This window comes from Eretmochelys imbricata, chromosome 5, assembly GCF_965152235.1.
Source record: "Eretmochelys imbricata isolate rEreImb1 chromosome 5, rEreImb1.hap1, whole genome shotgun sequence".
NCBI lineage: Eukaryota > Metazoa > Chordata > Testudines > Cheloniidae > Eretmochelys > Eretmochelys imbricata.
This window is the reverse complement of record NC_135576.1, coordinates 93,707,384-93,727,303: the sequence shown is the minus strand read 5'-3', so window position 1 is coordinate 93,727,303 and position 19,920 is coordinate 93,707,384. Positions and strand designations below refer to the sequence as shown.

The following is a 19,920-nucleotide window of genomic DNA, read 5'->3' as shown; positions in this document are numbered from 1 at the left end:
ATAACTCTATCCGCAAGAATCCTTGGCTTAAAGAGCTATTGTTGGGAAAATTCGTTGTGTGACAAGTTGGGCTTTCAGGCCCCAATTCAGGAAAGCACTTAAGCACATGCTTAAATCCCACAGACTTTTTAGCTATTTTTTGATTTAAGTGAAGTTAAACACATGCCTAAAGTTTAACACATGCTTGAGGGCTTCACTGAATAAGGATAGTTTCCTGAACTAGGGCCTCTTCTGACACAGCTGTTTTATATTCCTAAGCAAATGCAAAATAGATGAAGTCAGGCACTGGTAATGTGCTTGAATGTTGTTTGGGCTGGAAAGCAGAGCAGTAGTGATCAAAGCTTAGTTTCTTGGCAATATTTCATTGGGATTTCATATAGTATGTTGCATACAAATAAGAGACATGAATTTCAGCAAAAAGAACAGGAGTACTTGTGGCACCTTAGAGACTAACAAATGTATTAGAGCATAAGCTTTCGTGGGCTACAGCCCACTTCATCGGATGCATAGAATGGAACATATAGTAAGATATATGTATACATACACAGATAAGTTGGAAGTTACCATACACACTGTGAGAGGCTAATTAATTAAGATGAGCTATTATCAGCAGGAGAAAAAAACTTCTGTAGTGATAATCAAGATGGCCCGTTTAGACAGTTGACAAGAAGGTGTGAGGATACTTAACATGGGGAAATAGATTCAATATGTGTAATGACCCTGCCACTCCCAGTCTCTATTCAAACCCAAGTTAATGGTATCTAGTTTGCATATTAATTCAAGCTCAGCAGTTTCTCATTGGAGTCTGTTTTTGAAGTTTTTCTGTTGCAAAATTGCCACCTTTAAGTCTTTTACTGAGTAGCCAGAGAGGTTGAAGTGTTCTTCTATTGGTTTTTGAATGTTATGATTTCAGCCTTGCTCAGTACCCCATGTTCATATTTTTAGCACCCAGTTAATGCAATAATTAGTTAATGAATTCATTGAGTGTTCAGCTTTAGAAGATGGCTGCCCAAATAGTATAACGACAGGTCTATACTACAAATTTGCATCAGCACAACTGCGCTGGTAAAACTATTAATATAATTTTGATTGTCCCAAATCATTTCTTCAGCAGGTCACATTAATTATTGTTTTTTATTATTAATGTCACAGTAAAGATGCTTTACAGACAGAAAATCAAGGTTTTTGCCACCAAGCAGCTTAGCTGCACCAGGGGTGTAAAGGATGAGAGCAACAAATTTGAAACCTGAGACCAGATGCCTTCCCACCCCCACCCCCATGAATGTAACCTGAGTTAAAAAGAAAAAGTCAGTATTAGGGAACTGAAAAGGGGAGGGGAGCAAAGTTTTATTGTTCAGAATGCATGCTGAAAGAAATCAAAAGCAATGCCTCATGAGTCTGCCTTCAGAAATGAGCTGTGTGGTTTTGAAATAGAAGAAAGCTAATTAGTGCTTGGTTATCTCCTGATCAAATCCAGGAGTCAAATAGGGAGTTCTCATCCCTGGAGGATATTGCTAATACCAATCTACAGGAAAAAGAGAATCCACTTAACTGTCCCCGAGAGAGTGTACAGCTTGGTCATTTTTGTTTTGAAACCGTTGGCACAGACTTTGTTTTTTGTCTAATAATCTCTATTACTAGTTCTGTTGTGATTTCTGCAACCCATAGTTGTTTGAGACCTTATATTGCAGGAAAGTATTCACATTCCACTTATTTTTTTGCTGTATAATATACAATCCAAAATTAAATTGTAAGTATTTTACTGTGCTTAGGGTTTTTTTTAAAGAGCGGTATAACCAAAAGATTATTTATTTTTCAAATGGATTCCTCAATACTTCTTATACTCTTTTTGATAGTATAAAACACTCTTTTTAGCATTTTCCTACTATTCTAAATGTATTATTTTGTCCAAATTCAGTTGCCATAAAAATGCATTTATCACTAGAGTCCTTGAACCATCCTGGGCTTTGAAATTATTTTGTCAGTTTTCACTTTTTTTGAAGACTGCCTAAAGATAGTAAGTGCTTTGCTCCTGAATTGCAGAATTCAGAGCCAGTAAGACAAGCTGATGGCTATCATTCTTTCTGTCTTTCATGGTGGTGAGTCCACAATTAAATTGCTGTATTGAATGCTCTGGCTAGTTCAGCTGCTTCTCTTATCCTGTGGTTGCTCTCCCTCTTACTAGCTTACTCCCCTTTCTTAGTTTTCATTTTGGTGGTGCTGCTCTACATGTCTCAGGACTCTGCCTTAGGAAATTGCCTAAAAGTTCATTAACTGGAACCCCTAAACGTTTGAGAACAGAACAGAGGATCTGATGGTTCCTTGGCTTTTGTGTTGTTCTTCGGATTCCCAGAGATGGTTATGTTTACCCTCAATTTTTTGAATCTATATAACTTTGTGACCTTTGGCCTGTCTGTTTTAGGTCAGAGTAACTGCTGATATTTTATATGTTAGGGCTACTCTCATACAGACTAATTCTTGATATTGGAATGTGTTTTTTGTTTTTGTTTTTTTTCTTTCTAAAACACCAGAAATGTGATTTGTGGTTGAGTTCTGTCTGTCTTCCTTTGCTCTCACACACCTTTATTACTCTAGAATGTTTATTGTTTCAGACATTGTTAGGGCTAGAAATCCTTTGCAGCTCATGTACACCCTTGGGCTCTCTCTCACTGTGTCATGTTCTCTGTTGCACATATTACCTATAATTGTGTGTGCTAACATGTCCTTGAAACTCTTCATTCTATTCAGATTTATTTTGGAGTATGTGGTCTAGTCTAGGGTGTGTTGAAGCTTTCTTAAAAATGGAAGAAATTGAAACGGGTTGGGTGATATAGAAAGGACCCTGTGGATTGCTTTATGGATCAGAATGGAAGCTGTTTGACTAGGGCTTGGCTGTTGCCATCAGTTAACTTCAATATTTAAAAGCTGGCAGATGTGGACAAGAGCAGACTTGATGGAAATGCTGCACAAATTTGTGTGCCATCCTTGCACAGGGGCCATTGTAGTTTCTGTGTTGTACCAATTTTAAAATATACGTTATTGAGCTGTAATCGCTGAACCTTGCAGCTCCTATAAACTGATCAGAAGAGGTTTTTATTTTCCACAACTTTTTTTCTAATATTCTATCTCCCATCCATTTCTTTATTCAAACTGGCTTGCTTACCAAAAGATGCCTGTTATCCTTGCTACAGTCCTCCTTGTATCTGTGCTTAGATATCCTTTCCCCCAACCTGTCTTTTGTCTTTGCTTCACAGCTGTGCTCCTTAACTACTTCATTGCTTGTAGTTATGTGCATTGGTTCTTTTTGTCTATCTTTTGACCCTCAAAGTGTAAGTAAGGGATTAGGCCTTACCCGTGTTGTATCTCTCAGTCAGTGACTACAGAGGAAGCTGTATTTTAAGGGATTTATTTTAAAGATCCACCTGTGGAAGCCTAGCTATCAGCCACTGCTATTGCTTTAAACACCTGTTTTCCTTGCCACTCTGCACTTGCATACCAGGAGAGGCCAGAGAAGCAACAGCCCATGCTGATAGAAGTATGCTTCAAAATTGCCTGGTATCTCTGACCTCCACTGTGTAGCGTAGTTTCATAGCAAAACTGAGATGATACAGGTCTTCAAATATTTGACTGGAGTTAGCACGCAGCCAGTTTATGAATGCAGCATTCAGACTCTGGAGTTAATACGTTAATTTTGAATTTATCACCATTATTGTAACTATGATTAAAGATCTAGACTTCGATGCCTTCAGATCATTCCTTCTCATTTAATTAGATTACGTGAAATGTTATAGTGGCGCTGCCAGAGCAACTAGATCATCAATGTAAAAAGCATCTTTTGATATTTTATATATTTTTAATTTTGAAACTATTTGAGTTTGGAAAGTTAACTGCTGCATGTACACATTTTCTTTTTATTCCAGATTTCTTTGACTGATTAGTTGTTCTGGCAGAGACACTAAACATCTAGACTTTGATGTTTTATGTGACAGTCTTATCCACTAATTAACTTCATTAATTTTGCAATTAGTGAAGTAAATTAGTGGGTAAAAATGCCATATAAAACATCAAAGTTTGCATTTTTAATTATAGATTGTATAAAAAATAATCATCACAATCTTGGCTTACTTAACCCAATCCAAGTAGCTCAGACAGGCCATGTGATATGCAATAGCTTTGTATTGTGGCTTTCCTAGCTTTTTACACTAAAAACTACTGAGACTGTCCATCTGAGTTCGGAGAATCTAGCCATAGCGAAAAGGCAGCAAACGCTGATTCAGTCCAGGTGGGACTGAGTGGGAGTTAAGGTGCTGACTGTGTAAACAGAGCGAGTGACTAGAGTTGTGGGAAATGGAAGGTGAAAATACTCAATAAGTTTACTTAAGCCTTGTCTGTGCTAGAAAGAAAGTACCTGGATAGATATAGCAATTCCAGCAAATCCTCTTCGTGTAGACACATTTTGATTTCCCCCCACTCCTACCCAACATAGCTATGCTAGCAAAAGCCTGGTGTAGACACTGTTATACCAGCAAACGCAGTCCTTTCCAGTATGGCTTAATTCGTTCAGGGAACTAGTATAAATACCCTGTCAAAAGAATTCTCCTGCGGTATAAGCTCTGTCTAAATTAGGAGGAATACAGGTATAGCTATACTGGCAAACACTTTTTTGTCTAGACAAGGCCATAGACCTCGATGAATTAAGAGACCTCTTTCATATAAGAAGCACAAGCTAAACTATAGAATGGCCACTGAAAATATAAAGGCAGTTTGATGTGGAACAGTTCTGCCTAAAGTCTATAAGGATAACATATACATGAAAGGCAGGTTGGTTTGAATTTTGAAGAAGGTAGGAGGGCTCAACTCAAATCAAACATCAGACCGAGTCCTTGAGGGAAATCATTGAAGCAAGATTCAATAGAATGAGTAGAAAATGCACTGGACTGAGACCTGGGGTGTGTTAATGGTGGAGAGGATAAAACAATTTTACATCAGAGGGAACGAAGTAACAGGAAGGCAGAAGGAAAAAATGTTCAGATACTACTGAAGGGATCTCTCTTTTTAACAAGACTCCGTCCATGTCTACACAGCAAACTTTGGTCAATGCAAGTTACGGTGGCATAAAACTGCCACGGTATGTTGCTTGTGCGAGTGCATACTTTGCTCCTTGCATCAGCACTGTGTGCATTCACCAGGAGTGCTTGTGTCGATGCAAAGTGTGGTGCACCACGGTAGGTATCCCAACCAGCATGCTACCTGCCACTGTTCAGCACACTTTGGGGATGTTTTGGCAATGCACAGTGGGGCAGAAATGAGTTGCTCAGGGGTGACTGGGAGCAAGGAATCAAGTTCCCAGCATGCAAATGTATCCATCCCATAATGTCATCTTTATCCCATAATTTTCATGCCTTTTTTTAAAACATACCACAAACCCCCATAGCCCTCCTCACGGTCTGCCATCTCTGACAGAAGCCTGGAGCCTGCACAGCTTTGCACTGTTGTCCTAGGCATTGCAAACACAGGATGCATGATCCTCCAGTATGTGCAGAGCCATGAGAGGAACTGAATCAGCAGGAATACAACAGTAATGGAGCGTAGCAAGAACCAATTTATGGTTGTTGGTGGCACTGATGAAGCAACTGCAGATGGGGGCACTGTTTCTGGGCCGAGGAATGAAGCATTGACTGGTGGGATTGCACTGTAATGTTTGGGATGATGAGCCGTGGCTGCAGAACTTTTGATGCGCAAGGCCACATTCGTGGATCTGTCTGTCAAGCTTGCCCCAGCCCTTCAGCGCAGACTCACCAAAATATGAGCTGCACTGACAGTGGGGAAGTGAGTGGTAATATCATCGTGGAAACTTGCAAACACAGGAATGCTACTCGTCAATGGGAAATCATTTTGGAGTTGGTAAATCCACTGTGGGGGCTGTTGTCATGCAAGTGTGCAGGGCCATTAATTGTCTCCTCTTACGCAGGATTGTGACTGTTGGCAATGTGCAGCACAAAGTGGAAGGATTTGCAGCAGTGAGGTTCCTGAACTGGGGTGGGGTTTTAGAAAGCATGCATACCCCTTTTTTGGCAACAGAGTACCTTGCCACAGAGTACATCAACTGCAAGGGCTACATTCATGTCCATTTTACCTACACATACAGCAACCGTGGCTCTCTCAGGTCAGTATATGCAAAACTCTGATTGTCCTTAATGTCCCCCGGGGTGGAGTGGCAGGGGTAGGGATGCGGCCTCTGATGCCACATGGAATGTTCCACAGAGTGTAGGGAGGTGCTATAATAGAGTTCTCCATTGTCTGAAAAGAGAGGCAAGACTGTGTTTGTTAAACCAGTAGGTCCACAAGAGTCTGCAGTATCTGTTTTTGCTGCCAGAGAAGCCCCGTTATGTCTTAATGAACCTCCCTCTCCTCTTTCTGCTGGGACTCCTGGCCTGCCTCCTGTCCATTCTTTCCTTCTCCAGGCTGTCTGCAGTGCTCACCCTTCAGGCCCTTTGCTCACAGTCTGATGCAGCACTGGCTTGCAGGATCGCCTTGAACATGTCAGTCTGAGTCCTCATCTTTCTCTTCCTTATCTTGGTCGGGCATTCCACAGATGTAGAGCGGAAACCCCACAAGGCCATAACAACAGCAGCTGCAGGTAAAACACACAAAGGCATCATTGGCCGTATAGTCACAACAGAAAGTGAAAGTTAAGACTCAAAACTCCCTTCCTGTGCTCCGCTGCGGTTTTAAACAAGACGTGCCTCTTGACACTTCTGCTGCAGAGTGCGTGGTGCCATTCACAGCACCAGCCGTGGGGTGTATGGCCTGCCAGAGATGAAGGAAATGGTGAGGGAATTTCTTGGTTGCATGAAACTGGGGATAGGGCAATGGAACTGAATACTGGCACCATTTTCCACAGGCGGGGTGATTTTAACTGATATCTCCTCCTGAGGGTAACAAAGGCGCAGAGAGCACAGCTGCTGCTGGCCTTCCAAAGCCGCCCAGCCCGTATGCTGTTAGCCTGTTAACTCTAGTAGGCACTATTGGAGTAATCGCCAAGTCGTGTGGGAAGGTGTCCTACCGTGAAGAGGAAATAAGGCGGCCATTCCTAGAAACTTTGGGAGAGGATTACAGAGTACTTCCATGAAAGTTTCATGGAGATTTCTCAGGAGGGTTCAAGCGACGCCCTTGTATACATAAACTGCTCCTCGTGCCCCTCCCTTGCCACAGGGGAATGAAAAAAAGAGAACCCTATCTCTCTCTTTTTTGGTACCACTACCTCGTGTAGTACAATTAAATTAATGAAACAGTCGATAGCTGTATCCTGTTAACTTGGGAGTGCTATCAGTACATCACTGTAATGGGAAATATAAACTACCCAAAGTTCCTTCCCCTGCATCAGACTCACCTGTGCTCAACTGCTGGGACTGACTGGACTGCGGTGGAGTCTGAGACAGGTCCTGGCTTGTGGCATAGCAAGACCCCACCACTTGCATGTCCCCCATCCTCCTCCTCGTCATGGCTGTTCATGCCAGGAGTCTTTGGCTTGGGCTCCTCGGAAGTAGTCATGGTTGTCTGTAGGTCAGTGGTGGGGTTTCCACCAAGTATGGCATGCAGCTCTTTGTAAAAGCAGTAAGTCTGCAGCTCATCACCTTGGCCTTCTGGTATGCCTGACGCAGTTCCTTTGCTTTCATGTTGCACTGCTACTGGTCCCTGTAGTACCTTCTCCTGCATCTCCTGTGTAACCTGCTTGTAGATGTCCATGTCTCTATGGCTGGTCCATAGCTGTGCTTGAACAGCCTCTTCTCACAGGCCTAGGAGATCCAAAATCTCCGGTCTGCTTCAAGCTGGAACACGTCTGGAGTGTGTAGCTGGCTTGTTCTCCGGGAACCCTGGGCAATGGTATTCACAATTGTGACTACATTGGTCAGTGTAGGGCATTGTGGGACAGCTGCTGGAGGACTGTTAGGGTCAACATAAGTAACTCAGTGTCTGCACTTGTGCTGCGTCGCCCTCAGCACATCGACCATAGCGCAATGCCGCTCAGGGCAGTGGTGTTACTGTGTCGCTGTAATGGGGCATTTACATCGGTAGGAGACACATTTAATGGCAGAGCATGTGCGACTAGGTTGATGCAAGCTTATGCTGACCGAACTTTGTAGTGTATACCGGGCCTGAAAAGGCTCAATGGAGAAATGATCTTGGGAGGTCAAAATGTGAGCTCTGAAAGGGAGAGAGAAAGGCAAGTAATCTTGACTGATAGCTTGATAGTTCAGAACCTGGCCCCAAGCATCTGTCTTAGATAAAGAGAACAAAGTGTAATGCTGCCTTTCAGGTGCCACAGCAGGGAATGTCACAATATAAGAATCAAGAATAAGCTGAGAAAGGTTGGACTTTCCACTAGTTTAGACCACTTGGCAATATGGTGGGAGTTTTGATTGAGCTATGGATTACTTTGGTGATGTGACTGGTAGATGTAAACATGCTACACGGTATCTTGGGGCAGCCCAGAAAATTTCACAACCGCTGCTCTCAGTTTACTAAAAGTGTGAGTGAGTGTGAGTGTGTGTGTGTGTGTGTGTGTGAGAATATGTGTGCATTCTGGTAAATGGAAAGGAATTCTTGTGGAATTTTGTGAACCACTCAGAAACTATATTGCGTGGGAGAACTCTAATAATATTGTGATGGAATTTTCCCTTAATAATCAGGATAACTGACTATTCTTTTTTTTGTTTGTTTTTTCTTCTTTACCTTCCTCAATTTTGTTTTCCTTTTTCTGCTGTGTATCTTGGTGTTTCTTTATATACATCTTTATCAGTGGCTGTTTTTCTCCCAGTTTTATTCCCTATTTCTTTCCTTTACATTGTTGTGGCTCTGTGCTAATAACTGAGACAGGAAACCGAGGGGAGGGGATGAATGTGACATTGCAGTCTGAGTGAAGTGAGACATCTTTGGGTATGTCTACACTCGAGCTGGAAAGTGTAAATTCCAGCCCTAGGAGACATACCCATCTTAACTCTGATCGAATCAGTGTGCTAAAAATAGATCAAAATAGTGTGCTATTTCCCCCCCCCCCCACGCAAAATAGGTGAAGGGCCATGTTGTACAATACTGGTTTTTTCTATCCCTCTCATTGGCAAGGAGCCGTGTTAGAGAGTTTGGCCTTGGGACTTCTGAGGAAAGTTAAGCCCAGGAGCTCAAAGGCTTAGCTGCTAAGTTTTCAGGTAGAGAGAATATTCTTGTGATTGTTACTCCATTCTGTCTGGCATAAGGTTAGAACTAGTGCAGCACTGTACTGCATTTCGTACCCGTAAAGTGGACTGGAAGCTGGTCCACCTTTTGGCCCAAGTCAGTAAGCAGCCAAGTCTAGGTATGGACAGTCTTAACTCAGACTTATGTAGGAGTTATAATACTTCAGTTGCTCCATGTTGCTGATTTCACATCTCCCTTAAATAATTAAAAGGACCATACCAAACGCTGGAGTGAGTCAGATTGCTAACGTTGGCTTTTGTATTTCACCGCCCTAAATGTGAGTGCCAGTCAATGAGTGAGCATTCCTGTGAAGTCATTTTCCTGTGATGTGTGTTGTATCCATTTTTATTGTTTCTCGTATACTTTGAATGGACTTTATAACAGCAATAATGTCATTCAGATAATTATATCATAATTGACCTTAGCAATGAACATCCTTGGCTTTTACTGCAGTTTGTGTAATACTTCAGGATGATCAATTATCTCATAATTCCCACTTTGTTGGAATTATTGTTTTAATTATTTCACTTAAAATACATCCTTTTTTTAGTGTTATAGAGTTACACCAGGTAATGGTCACAGTCACAAATGCTTCAAGAGTTACCAGCTTTGTGTGGGAGGGTTTTTGGGTCTTATCATCTCGTCATTATTTCTAACACTGGTTTCATTTAATTATCGCTTAATTTTTATCCAAGCAAGATTAGCAGTCCAAGAGAGCTATCTGATGGTAGTCCAAGCTACAGGGCTTGAGAAAGGATGGATAGCCCGTGTGCTTGATTTTACTATATTGTTTTTCTTCCTTTGTGCTATGTGAGCCATTTATGGTAATGCATGTAATTTTCAGTGGAAGTTGAGGTTTAAAAGGTTATAGTAATTCTTGGATTTTTCAAGTAATTTGAAGTATTAATTATTACAAGTAGACAGCACATTGATGTTTGCACTGCTACTTGTGTGATATTTATGGCTTTATAAGAGGTTTATATAGCATTCTTTATGATCAATTAATTTGTGCATGGTCAGGGGAGATATTTCAGGCTGTGTCTGGCACCTACATTCCACTGTGACGGTCACCATATAAATATCAGAGAGGGAATATGCCACCTCATGAAATTCCTGGAGAGTGTTGGTCTCGTTTGTTGTGTAGTGTTGCTCAGCACTGTACAAAACATAGTGGGATATGTAGTGTCTAGTATTTTACAGTCTTGTGCTGAAGATCCAACGCTGTATTTGATGTAGTGCTTCTTAAATGAACTAAATGTATATGTCAAAGTGCTGAGCCTTGCTGTTCTTATATCTGTTCAGTCGGTTTGGGTCACCATTTTGTATGTATTTACCAGGAATTAACCTTTTCTACACAAACAGAAAATGAAAATACAGTGCCTTTTTGCTAAAAGAGAAATTAAAACAGCCACTATCCCCAAATAATGTATTTCCACATGTCTTGTTCAATTATTAGATGTGAACAAACTCAATACTGCTTAGCAGGGAAATGCTTGGTTTTCTAGTAGATTAAAAGTTCATTGAAGAAAACTGCAGTGTGAAAAGATTTTCTTTCTCTATAAATTTTAATAGTTATTAGAAGGAGGATTCTGGCCCATTAAGTTACAGCCTGCCAAGACATAATGCTAAATCACTTAATTTCTCTAAGCAGCAACCCTGTTCCATCTTCTTTCAAGGAAGCTGTTAGAAGAGCCTTGATGTTTTAATCGAAAAACAGAGCAAAGTGTGACAGCTAAACTGTGCTTTGATGGAGGTTTTTTGTGTTCAGCCCTTTAGTCATGGGATCTCCCACAGATCCCTAGGTGTAGACTCAGGGAAAAGGTTTGTACAGATGCCAGTGTCAGTTGTAGACATCTGATACACAACCACAGTTACATGTAGATAGTTGTCACTTAGTGCTTTGGCTAAACAGGCCATGGCAGTTGTGCTATTTTGTATAAGGGGCAATTTTAGGTCTATCAACACCAGTCATGGAGTTCCTGCAGAATTGCAGTTTTTTATATAGCAGATACAGTTTGTAATGGATAGACCAGATGTGGCCATTACAAAATCTCTGCTTAAAAATCTGAACTGAGGCTTCATGCAGGAGACCAGAGTTAGGCTGCTATTTCTTGCATCTCACTCTTGAAGTCTAGCCTTGTAGTCCTCTCAGCAACTGGCCCAAAGCCAAGCCTTCATTCCTCTCTAAAACCTGAGGGGCAGGAATTAAAATGAAGGTTTGGGGGATGGGGGAAAGTGAACTGTACCAGCTCAGAAGCTTTTTTATCTCTAGGTTGTCAGTTCAAATCCAGCCCAGGTCCTAACAGCTTGTTGTAACTGAAGATCCAGTTACTCTTTCTGCAGAAGTAATATTAGCCCCAGTGTATTCTAGTTGTGGAATTGCATTCTGCCTACCTAATCCCTTTCGTCCCTCTTAGTTTCAGTTGGAAAGTTCTTCATTTTCTCTCCTAAAAAGTGTCAAGCTACATGCTAGACCCAAGAATGTGATTTGAAACCTTAACTTGTAACCTCATACTCCTGAGCTTCAGCCCAACACCCAAAGCTGGAACAGTTAATTAGCCTTAAAGCAGCCTTACAAAATTATACTCACCCAGTCACATAGGCAAATTGCAGGGATTTTGTTTGGGATTGATGGGAAAGTAAAATATTCAATTTCTTGTTTCCCTTCTCTTGTCGTGATGTGAAGGGCAGATGAAACTCTTTGTATCTTGGCTGGAAAATGTTTGTGGCAGTTTTAAGACATAAGGCTATGTCTATACTGTGTACCCTGTGCCAGCATAGCTCCCTAGTGTAGATGCAGCCTAAGCTGACAGAAGATGTTCTTCTATAGGAATGCCACATCCCCAAATGACATAAGCTACATCAACAGAGGCACTCTTCCACTCACATAGTTGTCTACACGTGCGGGTTTGTCAGCATAGCTACATCGGTCACAGTTGAGGGTTTTTTTTTCCACGCCCCTATTGAAGTAGCTATGCTGATATAACTTTTAAGTGTAGACAAGGGTACCTAAGGGTATTGTAATGCTTAAAAGGCATATAGGCTACTCATAATCTTGTTTTAATATGCAGAAAAGCCTGAATTAGGATAAAAACATAAGGACAATAATGGCTGTTTGTAGACAAGTCACCTTATACTAATTCAGAAAATTCACTAACTGCACAGGCATTCCTGTTCACAGAACTTTGATCACCACGTTTGTGAAGATTTTAATATGAAGAAAGTGTGTGGGCTGGGGGAGGATGTGAGTTCACATTTTTAAGCATATAATCCAATAACGAAACTTGCATTGTATGATCTCTAGTAGTATCTAGATATACAGCTGGATTTTTCACGAAGAAACAAAACTAAACCTTCTTTTGTTGACCATATAAGTTTGTGTCGATCAGTACTATTGCTTACATCTTGTTAGTGCTTCTCTGCGTACTGCCAGCCAAAAAAGTTCCATTGCATGGGGCTGCCTAGGATTTTTCCACTTTATTACCAAGTCTGATTGGACTTTAAAGCAATTACGCCATTAAACAGTATGCATTGCCCCAGTGCCCAATATGGTGATCATCCTTTAAGTGCTGGTGATAATTAACTACTTTATCATTCTAATAGGGAGCTCTGAATTATAATTTTATTGAGCAGCAAAATCAAGGATTAAAATGATATCTGCAGTGCCAAGGTTAACTATACTGAGAAAAATGAAACCACGTGGTTTCTAATTCATGAAAATAAATATTTCTGTTTAAATAAGTGCAGTAGTTTACTCTGATTCTTTAGACATAATTCTAATTGCAGCTTAGCGATGATGATTTTCTCCTTTTAAAACAAATTGCTTTCTATACAGTGAAGTTAAGTTATAATGAATTGAAATCAAATTATAAACTGCCTCCTCCCAATCTGTGAAATGAATATGAATGTAAAGGAGTACTCTTAATGCTCATATAAAATCTTTTGCAAAGGGCATTCTCTGTAATAAATAATACTAAGATTTATCTACACAGTGGAGTAATGCACACTACGGCGGTCTGATTTCTAAAGCGCACTAACATTTTGCACATGACTTGGTCCATGTAGACCCTACTGGTGCTCACTAAATGTTCCCTAAATGTTTCAAACCAGTTGTCATGAGCAATGCTAGCTTTGTTTTCAAATTTCCATTTTCATCCAGTATTGTGAATGTGTAAATAACTAGAATCGGTCAAAAATAAAGGGAAAATTTTTGCTAACACCCCATAAAAAAAAACTTGCAAAATTTCAACCAGTCTATACATAATTTGCTAATTAAGGCTCCAATTCAAAAAGGCATTCTTGTTCCGGAAATAACTTAATTAAGCACATGCTTAACTTTTAGCATAGATTTAAGTCCCACTGAAGTCAGTGGGATTTCAGCATTTGTTAACGTGCTTTCCCGAGTAGGGAGAAACTTTAGCACATGCTTAAGTGCTGTTCAGAATCAGAGCCTCAATGTTTTAATAAGAACACTGAAATATGAAACATGCCAGTGGTGTCAGAATGCATTGAAGTCTACACTGGACATGTGTTTGTCCTGATGTTGCCTCATTCGTACATTCAAAACCCTTACTGAAGTGTATGGGGAAGAGCTGAACAAAATATTGTAAATTCCGTCCCATGAGAAATTTTGACATTTCCGCATTTGTTTTATTCTCAGATTGGGACAAAATGTCAAAATTTCAGAACTTTGCATGCTACAGAAATTACGAAAAATTTAAAGTCAGAATGAATTGAAACATTTTGACACTCCTGAAATCAAAGTGTTACACGTTTTGGTTTATTGAAATGACCTGAAACGCATCACTTTGAGGCAGTTCAAAATTAAACTGTATTTTTCCATAGCAGCGGATTGGTTTATGGGAGCTTAGTTCAGGAGCCTGATGCCCCTGTTCTCCCTTATGAAGTTAGCTCCCTGGTTGGACTACATATTTCATGATGCACCCAGAGTCATATGACTCCTGTGATGCACCACTGAGAGGCTGGTCAGGGATAGCCACGTTGTGTTATGGGAAATGCAGTCCTGTAGAGACCTTTGCAGAAAAGAGATAATAAGGCAATGCACTGACTGGGGGAATGCAGCTTATTAATGTTTTATTAAACTGATTTAACACTAAACATTTTGGGTTAGTTGAACAACATGATTTTATTCAGATTTGGGTCAGACCAACCTGAAATTAAATATTTCATAGACATTTTTCCATGGAAAATTTCAAATTTGCATTTTCCATTGAAAAACCATTCTGACAGAAAATTTATGGCCAACTCTAATACGGGGGATTTTGGTCAAGCATGGCAAGAAGACTTAAACCCTTTTAACAATGACTACGGGTATGTCTTCACTACCTGCTGGATCAGCGGGCAGCAATCGATCCAGTGGGGAATGATTTATCGCGTCTAGTCTTTCCCTGTTAGTCTATAAGGTGCCATAGGACTCTTTGCTGCTTTTACAGATCCAGACTAACACAGCTACGCCTCTGATACCTGTCTCAGCTTGGTTTCCCCAAACAACTATCCCCTCTCTCTTGAGAAAGAGTCCCTTTTAAACCTTGCAATAGTTCCTTTGTTCTTCTGTGTTTGAGCTTTGACTCTTCTGGTCAAAACCAGTCCTGTATGTTGGCTAGAGCTAGAGGTAAAATCATCAAAGCCAATATAGCTCTGCATTGTTCCTTAACTCTCAAATATTTGCTGAGGGGTGGCTTATCTTGAACCATTCTTTTCCTTCCTCGTTTTTCCTGGTAGCCTTCTGTATATTTGTAAAGTAAACATCCCAATAACCATGGTAAAAAATAGTATTCTTAAATTAATACATAGCAGTTCTGTGGCATTTTGGACCTCAACTATTTGGTGCTCCAGTAATTGATATTTGTACAGAAGTATCTACCAATTATTTCATTCAAAGTGTCAATATAAATCTTATTAGTTAGCTATCATTGATTAAAGTGCTGTTATCCACTAGAAGACCTCAAAACCACCTCCACCACCACCTTCAGGTTGTCTGTTGAAAGTAATCAGAAATGAGATTGTGCAAATGTGTGGTCACATTTCCCTCTCTCCCCTCTAATTTCAGAGCTCTTCTGTGTCTCCATCAGCTAGTTTCAGAACAGCAGAGAAGCATAGGAACTCGACGGATTACTCTTCAGATAGCAAAAAGCAGAAAACAGAAGAGAAAGAAATAGCAACTCGTTATGTGAGTGAAACATTTACATGGTGTATTACCAACCTAAGAATTTTTTAGGAATCAGAAGACCTGAGCTCTATCTGGGTTCCTTCTGGGTGACCTTGGGCAAGTCACTTCATCTCTCTGTGCCTCAATTTCCCCATCTGTAAAACAGGGATAATGAAATGTAAAGCACTTCTTATATATAAAGTAAGACCTACATAGTATTTATTATTAACAGCTTAAATGAGACCAAAGAAATAGGAAATATTGAAGAATAGTATGATGCTTTATAGTAATAGATATTTTTGCTTTTTAAAGAGACCATAGATCTTTGGATATTTTTTAAGAATTTGATTTGTCATTGCAGGACAGTGATGGTGAAAAGAGTGATGATAACTTGGTGGTTGATGTTTCCAATGAGGTATGTGTTATACTGCTTCCTATACCATACAGTAATTGAGGTTTGTCTCTCAAATCTCAGTGTAGGTCAGATGCATGCCTTCACAAAGGGGCTTGTAATTGCTAAAGAAATCCAGCTTCATCTTTTTATCTTTTCAGTTCTAAAATATTATTTATAGCAGTAACACTTCTTCAGAAGAGCTTTTCTCAGCTGTTTGTATAGTTAAACAAATAAAATCTTACCTCACCCATCTTAAAGCAAATAGGGCACTGATATTTATGGTACCTATGTTCTGTTCCTGCTCTGCCACTGATTTTCTGTGTGACCTTGCACAAGACAATTAGCCTTTTGTGTGCCTTCAGTTTCTCCACCTGTTAACATGAGAAATGTAATTCTTATTTACTTTGTTGTCCTAAGCATTATCGTTATTTTTATATGGCACTTAGTTAACAACATACAATATTAACTAATACTTATGTTTGTTTTGTTATACATCTAGATTTTAAACCAAATCATATTAACCAAATCAGTTATGAAGTCAAGTGTTGCTTCATGTTTTATTTAGAGATCTTCCCCAAAAGTCTGAATTACTGGAGATAGGTGTTTATGCTGCTAGGAAGATGTTATACTAACGCATGTTGTTCTTTTATAGGATCCTTCTTCCCCTCGAGGGAGCCCAGCACATTCTCCAAGAGAGAATGGCTTGGACAAGACCCGACTGCTTAAGAAAGATGCACCGATTAGCCCGGCCTCTATTGCATCTTCTAGCAGTACTCCTTCCTCAAAATCCAAAGAACTTAGCCTTGTAAGTGATTTTGAACACTCCTGATCTGAGAGAGTACACAGATGTGCATGTCCACCAGATCATATCTGAATTTCTAATGGGATCTGTAAAACGCTACGAGACATGATACAACTTCACGTTGAATATAAAGTTCCCTTAATTTCTACTTTAAAGACATACAGCAAAGTGGTGGTTAAAAAGCCCAGAGGCCTTTTTGGGATGAGACGCGTTTATTAAACTACCAGTGTAAAAAGATGATGGATGTGCCTGTGTTGTGGTAATTTTTCATGTGGGGGAGGAGAGAATCATGTCCTTCTGAGGATAAAAAAAAAAAAAGCAGTACACCTAGGTTCCTTGATACATTTTTTATGCTATGGTTCTATAGTAAATTCAGCTTCCAACTTGGATGTGATTTGATTGTTAGTTTTGTTTAAATGACCAGGTAGTTTTAATTTTCTGTCTGTCATTTACAAGAGTCTTCCTCGACTTGCATCACAGATCACAATGCAAAAAAAAGGCTGCTTGCAAGTGTGTGTGTGGGGGTCTTCTTTCCCTTCCTTTTGGTGACGGTAGTTTATCACATTGCTAAGCTGCACTGTAACTCTTCCTGCAATTCTCAACATTTCAGTACACTTTCACTTCTCACATTGTTATATAAATCAGTTCTGTAGTGAATGTAGTGCTCAGGAGAGGTGCTGGAGTGACAGGGTTAAACACAGAAGTTTGCTGTTTGTCCACCAAACAGGCATACCACAACAGTGCCAGTGCAAGATTCCTCACACTACCCCCATCATTGTGCCTCAACCCTGTTTTATAGGGATCACGGCTAGGGGTGAGTCCATTATTTCAGTCTGCTTGTCTGTCCGATTTTGGGCCTCACACTGCCAACAAAGGTGCTCATCGTGATGTGGACACATGTCCACCAGGAGCAGATTGAGACCACCAACAGGTTTCACATACGCTGCCAATACGATTGTCAGATGGTAATGATTTTCAGTCATTGACTGTATCCTGAATCACATCAGTGACCTAAAGGAGAAAAAGCTGTGAATCCTAGAGTTAATTCCTACGGTCACCCTTCCCTTTTAAGTCACTCTGCATGCTTCTTTCCATTGCCAGTGCTGAGCATTAAAAATTGAAAACTAGGTTTCACTAATCAAACCACATTTTAATTGTCATCTACAATATCTTATATATGAAGCCAAAAAGTAAAATAACTGTCTTTCATTGCCTCTCTTGATATTAGAATGAGAAATCTACCACTCCTGTGTCTAAATCAAATACTCCAACTCCACGGACTGACGCTCCAACTCCAGGCAGCAATTCTACTCCTGGTTTGAGGCCCGTGCCTGGCAAGCCACCAGGAGTCGATCCTTTAGGTTAGTAACAATTAGGCCTCTAGAAAAGCATCTAACTTTTCAGTCCTTTACAACACTGCATTCTGTGTCTGTGTCTTCTGTTTGTTGTTCTCTTCTTTGAAGTTCTGAGCATCCCTTATACCTGTTTAAATTGAGCACTATTCCCCCAACAGCTTCCGGTCTAAGGACCCCGATGGCGGTGCCATGTCCCTATCCTGCTCCGTTTGGAATTGTGCCACATGCTGGAATGAATGGAGAGCTGACCAGTCCAGGAGCTGCGTATGCGGGGCTGCATAATATTTCCCCCCAAATGAGTGCGGCAGCGGCAGCGGCAGCAGCTGCAGCAGCTTATGGGAGGTCTCCAGTGGTAAGTGTTTGCCCCAGAAGATGTGAACATGTTTGGAGTTGGGGGTGGGGGGTCTGTTAAATTAAAGACATGCAGGGTTAAATCTAGTTCAACCTATCTCTAATTTGGAGAATATGTTGTGGAAGAGGTAAATGAAACTCATGTTCGCTTAATTCCCCACTTAATACATCTTTTTGTTCTGCTTGGGGAAAACTGCAGGTTGGTTTTGATCCACATCATCACATGCGAGTCCCAGGCATCCCTCCCAATCTGACAGGCATCCCAGGAGGAAAACCGTGAGTTTTAAACACTAAATTTATGAAGTTAATCATTTACTGAAGTAGTGTTCCCTTGCTGGCTAGATTTCCCCTGGGCTACTGAATATTATTGCATGACTAGAAGTAAGTTTAGGGTTGAAGGGATAGGGAGGGTGGTTTAATCGTTGTTTTTATTTTAAAAGCTTGTTTGGAGATTTCTTTTAAAATCTACTACCAGCCAGGAGGTATCAGATGGCATAGAGCAATGAGAGTCTGTGGTGGGCAGAGAGATCTCCTTTTCTAAATGTGAAGTAGGGGACCCATCTCTGTATAGAAATACAAACTGTAAAGGAATCTCTGGTATACATGTCTGCTGTACTGTGTGTCTCAGCTTAAAAATAATTCCATTGGGCATAAAAGCCTTGCAATCACTTGCAAGCTTATTAGATGCTATAAATAGCAGTGTGCAGAGAAAGAAATGCTGAAATGTTTTGTTTGATTGAAAATACTGAGAAGAATTATGGTTTCATAATGTTCAAATTCATCCTTGATGGAACTTGCCAGAAAAGGTGACCTACTCTAACAGCTTTGTTTGCTGTGTAATTCTTTTTCCAGGCTCACAAACTCCCCAATCACATCCCCCTTGAGTTAGAGGGAGGGGAAAAAATAGTAATGCAAATCATATTGATCTGGGTTTTATTTGAAGGGCCTCAACTTCCACTTCCTTTGTAACACTTAAAGAAAAATAGACTAGCTAATAATGGAGAGGTTGAGGGATATTTGGGTATAGTTGATGTAACTTGATTTTAAATATATAAACGTTGTACATACTATGATTGTATCCCTCTCCCCCAGTGTTACTTGTCATCTTAGGCTGTCTTCTGTCAGTTGCTCTGTGTTGATGAACCTGCACCTACATAGAGCCAGGATAACTTCATTGAGGATCTATGCAGGCTCAGGAGTTGGCACTAAGCAGTTTACAGGATCAGAGCCTTAGACTGTAAGCTCTGTGGAGCAGGAACCTTCTTCCTGTCTGTGTGGAGAGCATCCAGCAAGTTCCTTTACAGTCACTACAGTAATATAATAACTAAAAAAGTGAAAGGTTTTGTTGCATCTCAAATGTTTGTTAATGCATTGGCATAATAGTCACTATTTACAAGGTCAATAATAGCTAATTATTATTAGCTAGATTTGAAGACTGCAAAGATGGAGACCTAAGTTGTATTCAACTATTTTCACTGAGCGTTCTCTGAAATGGAATGTGCTGCATTGGCTATCTTGTTACCTGTACTTCGCCTTGGTTTTTTAATTATTGCCTGATTTTCCTAGGGAACAGTACAGTCTGACTCAAAAATAGGAGCTGCAGATATCTGTA

The 19,920-nt window shown here is 40.3% G+C and overlaps 1 protein-coding gene across 4 annotated transcripts in view; it reads left to right on the top strand.

The window, feature by feature from the left end:
• LOC144265185 (transducin-like enhancer protein 4) overlaps positions 1-19,920 on the top strand; it is a 120,833-nt gene that overhangs the window by 90,551 nt on the left and 10,362 nt on the right. For all 4 annotated transcript variants that reach the window (XM_077817546.1, XM_077817545.1, XM_077817544.1 and 1 more), the window contains 6 exons: positions 15,308-15,427; positions 15,768-15,821; positions 16,453-16,605; positions 17,831-17,963; positions 18,116-18,309; positions 18,508-18,584. In XM_077817546.1, the coding sequence (XP_077673672.1) occupies positions 15,308-15,427; positions 15,768-15,821; positions 16,453-16,605; positions 17,831-17,963; positions 18,116-18,309; positions 18,508-18,584 (731 nt within the window). The remainder of the gene's footprint in view (positions 1-15,307; positions 15,428-15,767; positions 15,822-16,452; positions 16,606-17,830; positions 17,964-18,115; positions 18,310-18,507; positions 18,585-19,920) is intronic.